The 10,901-nt window shown below is 41.5% G+C and overlaps 1 protein-coding gene across 2 annotated transcripts in view; it reads right to left on the reverse strand.

Annotated features, from left to right (window-relative positions):
* Positions 1-396: 396 nt before the first annotated feature.
* Positions 397-10,901, reverse strand: part of LOC138003564 (insulin receptor substrate 2-B-like) — a 23,724-nt gene continuing 13,219 nt past the window's right edge. For both annotated transcript variants that reach the window (XM_068849682.1, XM_068849683.1), the window contains 4 exons: positions 8,775-9,049; positions 5,569-5,703; positions 4,448-4,530; positions 397-2,886 (listed from right to left, as the gene is read on the reverse strand). In XM_068849682.1, the coding sequence (XP_068705783.1) occupies positions 1,708-2,886; positions 4,448-4,530; positions 5,569-5,703; positions 8,775-9,049 (1,672 nt within the window). In that variant the 3' untranslated portion in view covers positions 397-1,707. The remainder of the gene's footprint in view (positions 2,887-4,447; positions 4,531-5,568; positions 5,704-8,774; positions 9,050-10,901) is intronic.

Raw genomic sequence — 10,901 nt, forward strand, 5'->3', positions numbered from 1 at the left:
GCTAAATCAGTCATGTACAGACGACTCAATCTCAGGCGGTTGAGCGTCTGACGTCATTTTCTCCTTCTCCTACTACTACTGCTACTGCTACGGCTACTACTACTACTACTACTACTACTACTACTACTACTGCTACTGCTACTGCTACTACTGCCACTGCTACTGCTACTACTGCTACTGCTACTACTACTGCTACTGCTACTACTACTGCTACTACTACCACTGCTACTGCTACTGCTACTGCTACTGCTACTACTACTGCTACTGCTACTGCTACTGCTAATATCAAAAACATGTGCAAAGCGTGCAGTGACATTGTTTTTTCGCTTATTCGTTCTAGTCTTGATCAACATCGTCCTTGCTAAGGTCCCAAAACATTAAAGAAACACGACAAGGTTATTTTTATTTCATTGTTTTATTGAATTTCTAGGGGCGAGATATGGTTGCAAAATGCAAAAAATGAATTTTGACGTTGAGCATTTCACATTTACTAACTAAAGTCTTACTAATTTTTAAAATTAATTGATGTTTCCGTCTATTTCTAGCGATGTATTCGGTTCTACGGGGTAAAAATTTGAACTTGGATTTCATCAAAAAGACAGGAGTCACTTCAAAGTCTTTGCAAGGGATTGCGGTTCGGTTATTCCTCAATGGTTATTCCTCAACTGTCTGCTAAGTAGCCTGGCCTTTAGGTTGAAGCGAGGCTGGAATTGGCTTCACTACTTTATGAAAAATGCATTTGTACAAACATTCACAAAATAACTTTGTAGAAGTGGAACCGACTGAAAAAAAACGAGAAAATAGTTAAACATGCGAACTAATCATACTTCAATACGTAATCACGTTCTCGCCAAGTGTTAACAGCATCGGTCCCTATTGTCGTTGGCCTACAGAAAAAAAATATCGTCCCCACCACTGGCCTGATCAAACGGCCACGGTATATGAGGATCTATCTATATTTAAAAGGCCTATCGAGTTGCGTCTTTTTCAACAATACCGTGACGCCATTTTCGAAATATCAAATATTCAGCTTGATAGTGAGGACAAAAACAATAGAAACACGCTGGAAAAAATGTGAAAAATATTTACATATCATCCACTTTCCTTTGTCTTCGTCCTCACTGCCTCACTATCAAGCTGAATTTTAATACATCGAAAAAAGGCCTATTAACTTGTTCTTAGAACTGACATTTAACATTTTGGGATGTGACATCCGTACCAGAGGTGAAGGTGTGATATGCAACATAATCCAAACAAAAAAGATAATAGGAATACAATTTGTGAGTTCTGATACTTTTCGAAACAAATCTTTAATTGCTGGTGAAAGCGACACTGAAATTCCCGGACAATTTTCGATTTATTAGAGAGATTTAGCATCGTGTTTCCTTGAAACGGCAAACGGGAAACGGCAAACGTGAAACGGTAAACGGGAAACGGGAAACGGCAAACGTGAAACGGCAAACGGGAAACGGCAGGCTGTTGCTTGTCACACAAGCATGAAAATTCTCTTATTCTAATTTGTTTTTCTCTTTTTTTCCCCGAAAAGTCTCTCGATATCTGGAGCTAACAGACAAGAAATCAGTGAGGTAATGTCAAACGAGTTTCTTCCATTCTTGGCAAAACGCAAATTCCAGTCTTGAATGCCAAATCTCTCTATTTACTCACCATGGCAACAATAGGCGCTAGACGATCGATTGCCTTTAATGGTTAAGATGTATTTATCAGCTCTCTCGTCTCTTGTCTGGCCTGTCGGATGCCATCAGACTTCCTAAAATCCACCTCTGCGTATGCGCACTTCACAGGTGCCGATCTCGGCCCAGGATTCGTCTGGTAGCACGAGCTCAAATCAATGTCAGATGGCCGTCGACGAGAAGGCGATGCTGAAGAGCTAGTTCGGTCTCTGTTTAAGTCAAGTATAGCGTAATGCAGTTCTTCAGTTCCCTTATCTTCTTGAGTTGATGCAAGCGTTGTATTTGCCATACACTTAAAATGTTCAAGTTTGGCTGGTTCGCTATCTCTCCTACGAGATCGAGGCGACTTCTGCCACCTTTCACTGGGCGGTGGGCACATATAGCCATTGGACTCTTGTTTCGTGCTTTCTTCTGATCGACTGGCTGTTTCACAACTGTTATTATTCCCGCTTCTTTCAACAATTCTTCCCGGAATAAAATTAATGTATTCTGGCATGTCTACTGTGCTTTTGCTCTTTGTGATACCGCTGAAATCAATGTTCACATACTCAGGACCTTGCTCTGAAAGCGCAGATTCCAAACTATGCTTCCTAAAACCTTTGACCGAAGTATTTTTGTCTTGAAATTGGACAGAGCTAATATTGACATATCTGTGCATGTCTTCGTATGAAGATGACTCGACCCTGCCATCAACGCCGTTTTGCGGGCTGTGAGGATCAAGTTGATCGCCTTCTTTCAGAATCTTCTTCCGGCCAGCGATAACATTCACGTAAAGTGGTTGGTCTTGGGAATCAGTGCTCGGAGAGAACTCCTTCAAATTTGGCGCCGGCACAAAATTTACGTACAAGCTCGGTATGTCCTTTGGCTTCATGTCAGTATAATCTTGATTTGGATTCCGGCGAGCTACCTCCGGAGATTTCTTAAGGGAGACAAACTCGCGAATGTCGAGTTTATTCGGCAAAGCGCTCTCATTTGTCCGTCGTTGCCTAGGCGACGGTGACCTTTTGGGTTTAACACATTCACTGCGCACGCCTGAACTTTCAAAATTCCTGTGCTGTTTCTCAGCCTCTTGTCTTAATGATATCATATCCGGGTCCCCTTCCTGGGGGGTAGTCTGCGTCGTTTTTGTTCCGAGTCCTTGCATGGCTTGGAGCTTGGGAGGTTGCATGTCCATGTAAGAATCACTGGTTCGTCGCTACAAAAAAGTAATCATGAAATGAGTAGAAGGACTAGAAACAAATATTAAGAATCGTTTAGCTATCTTACTATCTTGCTCTCACTCTAGGTTGACTTAATTACCGGTTACATAGTTAATTGGGTGTCTGTTTATCAGACGATCTTTGAGCTTAAAATGTGGCAAAAGTATCACTATAGCACTGATGTTGTTAAAGGAGAATAAAGCGTACTCTGTGGGATGATTTCAGTTACTGACATTGTTAACATCAACTACGAAGTTTCCCCAGAACACTTGATAGTAACTTATCATGGAAGAATTTGCTGAGTATAGTTGATGCGGGCCCTAAGCAACGACACTATAAGCGATCACATATGTATCATATATCATATATCATATATCTTTCTTTACCCTCGGATTTTAGAGTAGCTTGGTGTAGCTAATATCTCCGAGCATTTACCCTCCCAACCATGATACACCACAGAAGACAGACCACAACACCTGGAACTACATGCCCTACTCTTTGCAACAAGTGTGCGGGTTCTTTTACGTCCCACAGGATTATGAACATTGAAGGGTTATGAGACGGGACCTCCGGCTTATCGTCCTTATCCGAGAAGACTAGAGAGTCTAGCCATTTGCAGATGTAATTACAAAGGCAGCACTTTCTCCTCAGTTATTTAAAGGCCCTCAGCGTTGGTCCGGCCTGAGTTGAACTCACAACCTCCCGCGTGACAGCCCCGTGCTCAACCAACTGAGCCACCGATCACAGATTTAAGATGGCTCCGAATCTGCTGTTCCGAATTTTTTAAACTTTGCAGAAAGTTTCATCTTAGTCTTCTGATCACTTTCCAGCAATAAAAAAAAAATGAGGTTCACCGAGTTGTTTTTGAAATATTAGAAACTAAAGCCAAAATATAGGGTGTTTTTGGCCAGGCTTTCGCGTTACCAAGGTAACTCACTATGTCACAATAATGACCGCACTTTGTTCAGCAATAACTTGTGTTTCTTATGGTACCATAACATTGCTAATACAGCGTTGTAGTGCAAAACGTTTAATAAGAACGTTAATAGAAAGCTTTGAAACTGGCTTGAACCACCTTAGATGTAAGTCAACCGATGATGATCACGAAGGTCCTTATACGTAAGTGAAGTTTACAGATTACTTTTATGTGACCGGAGAAGAAAGGGAAGAAGGGTGACTGGTATTCTTTCCATTAGCTTCATGAATGCAAAATGCTCAATCAAGAGAAAATGAGGGGACAGAGAGGGAGGCTCAGGGCGTTGGCCGGGATATGTTATGTCCACGAGAGTTATTTTTAGACGCTCGTTTAAAAATAACTTTCGTGGACATGACATATCCCAAGGGCTGGACCGGGGGCCTCCCTCTCTGTCCCCTCATTTTCTCTTGGCTCAATCCTTTGCGACTTTGGTTTGCCATGATAAATTAGATTTTTCCTTAATTTAAGATGTTGAGATTAATTTATGCCAATGCAAACAGAGATTTACCTATACATGTAAAGAACGCTTAATTCTCTGTTTCTTCTTCTTGTGGTCTTCAGATTTTCCTAGAATTCCTTACCTGGTTTAAAAGCATCTTCATATAATCTTCTGTGTTGTCTGCCAGTGATGCTATCTTCCCATTTGGTCCAACGTTCACATATTCTATGAAACCGAGCAAAAGTACATTCTTACATGTGCCTCAAACGTATAGAGCACAACAACAACAAAAACCGACAATTAAAACGTAGTACAACAGAAAACAAAAGATGCCCTGTTGCTACCCTGAATAAAGCGAGGCTCACTTTGTGGATACCACATTCAAGATTTCACAACTCGTCTCCCCTAACAACTTTCGACACCAGCAAGCTAAGCAGGGATGGCGCAGTGGTGAGAGCACTCGCCTGCCACCACTGTGGCCTGGGTTCGATTCCCAGAATTGGCACTCCCACGTGTGTTGAGTTTGTTAGTTCTCTACTCTGCTCCGAGATGATTTTTTTTGGACACTTCAATAAAGTTCAAAGTTCACTAGCGGTGTTTTTGGTGCTTCAAAAATGGAAAAATTGTGGCCACAAAAGTGTTCACAATTAGCCAAAAAATGGCAAAATCAATATGTTATGGCTAAGAGTTAACCCAATCCACAAAACGTACTGAATTGTATGCCTTTTTTTATTATTGTCTTGAAATTTGGGGCTAACTTTCTGTGGGGCAAATAGGACATTTTCGAAATATCAAATATTCAGCTTGATAGTGAGGCAGTGAGAACAAAAACAATAGAAACACGTTAGCATGAACGTGAAAACTATTTGCATATCATCCACTTTCGTTTGTCTTTGTCCTCTAAACCTCTCTTTTAAGCTGAATTTTAATATGTTGAAAAAGGCATATTGTCCTGATACTGGAGAAAAATCTAAGGATGCCAGTAAGGAGATTGAATCATCAAAACCTACATGCAGATTTATTACTTAACAACCTGGAATTCAGGGGTTTTAATATTCTTTTTTCATAAGCGTCTGGCGATGGTGGAATACGAGAGTCTGCTAGTACTTAGAAAGGGGCCCCAATGCCAGCGGTAGACCTCTGGCAATCGGCTTTTATTAAATCCCCTGTAAATTGGGGGGGGGGGGGAGGGTAGCTGGGACCCCTGCAGACTGGGGGGGGGATTACAAACGGTACAGACGACTACTTCACTTGATCTCTAACCTGGTTGAGAACTCGTTGGCAGTAAAGAGGGAGAACTGATGGCAGATGGAGGACTCATCAACACCTTGTCACTATAAACTGAACTCCTGTCCTCTTGGCTTCCACATGAACTGTCCAAGCTACTCGTGCCAGAACCTGGAAAGTGAACAAGAGCATTAAAGAGTTTGAGCTGTTTACAAGCACAAACTTAAAGTGCCCCTAACCCTTCAAGTTGTTTTTTTGGGGTAGATTTTCAAATCTTTCAAGAAGTCATTTTCGGAATTTTTTTTTAAAAATATTGAATCCTAACTTTTTTATGAGCGCTAAGAGTGAAGGCAGTCGCGACTACTTTTTCACCTATCGTTCGCATTAGTCCCCCACTGGCCAAATGTGTCAATTTATCGAGCGTGATGTAAGAAAAGGGCATCGTGCAAGCTTGAGTTGCTGGAATGTCCTTTTCTTACATCACAGATGAAAAAGTGTCAAATATCAGATGCTTCTCATTGGCTCGTTCCTAATGAGCCCTCAAGACAATAATTTGTCCAGCGTGGCTTATTGTGCGCAAAAATTAAAAAATCCAGCAACTTCAAGCGCTCGTAAGAAAATCAGGATGCAATATAAATAAAAAAAAATTGCAAAAATGACTTCTTGAAAGATATGAAAATCTACCAAAAGCATAACAAGTTGAGGGGTTAGGGGCACTTTAATGTTTACCATTAGGGTATTAATTTTTGCTCAGTTTATCACTTTCGCTCAGCATCCAATCATGGGACAACAGCAAATGGCAATCCAATTGTGTGGTCAACCAGCCAACAGCAAAGCTAATCAAATAAAGTAACGATAAATATTAATTGCATAAAAACAGAAATTAATTATTGTGGCAAGGTACAATATGTAGATCAGATCAAAGTGCCATGAACCTTCCACCCCTCACTTGGCAAACAGTATCAACACCCAAAAGGTTAGTTGTAGCAGGAACAATGTGATTGGCTTGCTACCCAAAAACAAAAGACTTTAGAAACAACAGGAACAGCTGCAATACAGTACCAAAGGACAGCAAGCTTATGAAACCTGCCACAGTACCCTCCAAGAGAGTTAGTTAATGGGGCCCTTGTTCACTTCAGTTTACTGGTTTCTTCCTTTCTTCTTTCTGACTGTAGCACATTAATGACTATTGGGATTAAGGCTTAATAGATTTTACTCTTTCTACTAGACATTGAACTCATCAATTGGGGGAGGGGAGTGGGGGTTATGGAAGGGGGGGGGGGGGGGGGCGTAGGAGTCCTCTTTGAACCATTGACTCCTAGGAGTAAGTCTCTCAAAATAAACAACTGGTCTTGTCCTCTTGCCACCGCTGTCCAGACGGTCGGCACAAACTCCAATCCTAACCTTTCTGATCAATCCATCATCGTCGGGGTAGGGTTCCTCAAAACGGGATAGCTTCCAGCAATTCCTTGGAAGACTGTCATCCCCTAACATGACGATGTTGCCCACTGGAAGATTACAATGGGGTCTGAGCCACTTCTGAAGGCTCACGAGGGATTGCTGGTACATGTACACGTACCTCTTCCCCTCTCTTTGCCAAAATTCATTGGGTTGATGTTGTACACATCTTCGAATATAGGTCTGCCCCCATTAATATTCTTGGGGATGGCCGATGGCCGATGGCCAAACAACTTGTGACTTTTGTGTCAGGAGATAGTTTGGTGTGAAAGGATCAGGACTTTCTCTCCAGGCAAGATCATCAGTCATATATCAGGGGTTGGCTATTGACTATGGATTCGGCCTCAACCATAAGGGTTGCATTCTATGGTTATCTGACAGAGGGCCCAGACACAGAGGGCACCGGGTTAGAGGTCTGTCTTTAAACACGAAGACGCACTAAAAAAGGGATAGCTTCATGCTCTGCTTTTGTTCAAATTCATTAAAGCGTGACTGATTAATTCCAAGATGGTGATCAACAAACAGCATCACAGAGATGGAAGCTCGAAAATATATATTTGTTTAGTGCGAGAAAAAGGGACTTGTGATTGAAAAAGAACGACAGATAATATTATTATATGACATATTATGGACACAATGCCATAAGGGACAATTCCTTGTTGCTGGGTGGCTGAATCATTGCATCCTTCAGGGGAAGGGGCAACTCATATGTCTGTTTCCTCTTTGGTGAATTCTCTCTATGGACTTCTGAATAAACGTTCTGTCATCATAAGAGAGAGCTTGCTGATCTCCTCTAAACATGGCCTTTCGGCCGAATGAGCCTTGGTTATTCCTTAAGAACAACTCGTCATGAAGCAGAGTAGGGTGTGGGCCATTGCAGATACTACAGTTCTTATTTCGGCAGTCTTTAGACCCCAAGCAAAACATCCATGGCAAAGCCCTCTTGTGTGAACAATCTGCATTCTTTCTTGGAGTGAGATCTTTGCTAACTCTTTGCGCACATCAAGTCTGTGGGCTCTCTTAAAGACGTCAAAAAATTCGTTCCTCGTTCCCTCTTCTTTCCTTGTTCATGTGCGCTTGACTCTGCCACGAGGCACTTCCTCCTTTGAAATTTATTGCTGCTCCTGCTCGCTCCTTCTATCTCTCTTTTAATCTCCTCTTCCCTTGCCAGCTTGTTGGCTATCACAGGGTTGAAGGCTATTCTTGTCTCTCTTTTCATGAAGTCGCAAAATGCTGAGAAGAGTGCCAGGGTAAAGTGCTGCATTTGCACTATTTCAACTAAAGCAGTCGCCCGCACTTTGCCCTTCGGATCCTTGGCTCAACCATCGGTCTACTTCGCCACTCCAATGATCTAACAAGTACCGGGGGATTTTCACAGCATTTTATGATTTTTATCTAGGTCGTCGAGGCCCTTGAAATGTGTGATCAGTTTGGCAGTGAAGGCCGAAATCAACGAACTTGGATTTTGTGTCGTTCGCTGATTCTTTTGCGGTACGCATCTGCTTCTTTCTGGTCAAACAGACTGGGAATTTTGATATCTTGCTTACGGCCTCCAATAATGCCTTGGAAACAGCTAATTTTCTTAATTCTTCTTCTTGCACTTTAAGAGCTGCCGTTCATTTCATTTTAGCATCAACAAATATAAGGTCAATCCGTTTCTGCTCAGTCTCAATTGTGCGACTTACTAAATGCTCAGGCGATTTCGTTCACATTTTCCTTGAACAAGTTTTAGTTATCTAACTTAAAGTATTAAAGTGCTCAACAAACAATTATTTGTCTCTTACCATCCTTCGATTTTCGGCGTGGCACAAGGTGATTCAGCAACGCCGACTTAACACTCTTAGGGCTTTCAGTTGAGCTCAAATCTCTTGTTGATCTTGAAGCGTAGGAATGATTAGGCATCACTGACAAATTAGGCTCTGTTCCACAGCGCCCACGCCCCATCGGATTGATAACGGCTGATACTGGACGTTGCCGACTCTTTGGCCTTTTTGTTTCACTTGCACACCTGCGTCGCACATTTGGAAGATCACCAGATATGGAAATATTATGCATTGAGCTGCAAAGGAATGAAAACAAGGCACAGCTGTGAATTCAACCCACAGAACAAGCTTTAAAGGGAACCTCCAATCTGCCTAATACTGTAAATGATTTTAGACCGAAAAAAAATTGTTTGCAAATCAAATTTGCTCAACAATAGATCGTTTTCACGTGAAGTCACAGCGGCCAAGTTGGTGTACAAGAACAATAGACGTTCTCTCCTTTGGGAACCAAACTCTATTTTTATGCATATTCTATGCATACATTTTGTATTGTTTTGTACACCAATATGGCCGCCAAGTCACGTGAGTGAAAACCGTCTATAAATGTTGAAAAAAACAACAACAATATTTTCTTCCAAAGAAAGCGTTTGCATTAAAAAAAAAAAAAAAAAAACAATTGTAGAATCACTAAATGTCATGTGTAATGGTTGTCCTTATTGATTTCACACAACGAACTTTTGTCCGGCAACAGTGACACCTCACAATTATTCAAGATGGCGGTGCCCGAAAAAACTTGAAAACCAAAACAAATATTTTGAAATTCACTCATTTCGAATGCAAATGCTTGGGGAGGCACAGTCTGCGAGCCAGCGAGGCCTGTTGACTTGCATTTAAGTATAAGCACCCCTTTAAAATACATGTAGCGCTGATAGACAGAGTTTAAGTGTAAGCACCCATTTTAAAGCGGTTAGCTTTCAATGGCTACGTGGCTCGCATGTTGACTCGCACAATGGCTTGCATGTTTTTGCTCATGCCTTGCACGTCTGCCTTGCATGCCTCGCATGTTCTTGCGCATGCGTCGCTGGCTCGCATATTTGTAACAATCCAAATGCTTTAATTGGAAAAAGCTAGTGACAACAAATTTTGATTGCGAGCATTATCTTCTGTGCATGGTTTAAAGTTATTTTCTTGTTTTAGTGCAGGTTCCCTTTAAGGACGATGCCTACTATTGTTATTGCGCATACATTCTGCGCATCTCGAAATACTCGGATTTCCTATCGGTGATGCTTACCACTAGAGGGATATCTTTGCGCGGTTTAAAATTATGCCCAGAAAGTAGTTCTTAGTAAGTACTATTGGTATCCAAAAAGAAAATTGGGGGTGACCAGGCATTTTTCAGAGATAACTAAGCTTCAATTTGAGAAAGAATACCATACATGGCTTTGTATTTTTTGCAATTTTCTTTTTCGCTTTCAGTAACACTTGTTAAGATCTTCATTTCCCGCATACGTAATCATAAACAGGGGCAAAACTACCTTTGAATTAGTAGGCACTGTCCTAAAGACTATTAAGAACATTGTGTCTCTTTTCCTTAACTAACAATAGGCCACTTTGTAAAATGCCATAATACTCCTTGTTTGGCCCCCCAAATTTTGCATAAGCATAGTTTTTGTTTTCTTTTGGGACCATTGTAAGTCCCAAGAGAAACTTGAAACAGTGCTTATGTAAAATTTGGGGCACAAACAATGAGTATTATGGTATTTTACAAAGTGGCCTATAGATAAAGCGCTAATAAACACTGTTCAAAATTCTGCCACACCATTTCCTCACTAGTTTAAAATATGCCCCAAATTAGATGCAAGTGGATTTTAATAAGCGTCACAAAGTGACCCATTGCTCAATCTCCCCAACTGCAACATTACGCGTGCCTCGGAATACACACGTGACATCCCAAAGTGGCCCCCAAACGAGCGTGCTGGGGTCTCGACCAACTGAGAGCCCATGAGCCATGCGAATCTCTCGCATTTAAGTCCATGCACCGATTTGATTTCAAATAGCGCTGATAAACAGTATTTTACGTCTAACCACCCAGTTTAAAACGATTAGCTTTCAATGACAATTTACTGTGCGACTCCAGTATTGACTTGC

This window comes from Montipora foliosa, chromosome 5, assembly GCF_036669935.1.
Source record: "Montipora foliosa isolate CH-2021 chromosome 5, ASM3666993v2, whole genome shotgun sequence".
NCBI classification, from domain to species: domain Eukaryota; kingdom Metazoa; phylum Cnidaria; class Anthozoa; order Scleractinia; family Acroporidae; genus Montipora; species Montipora foliosa.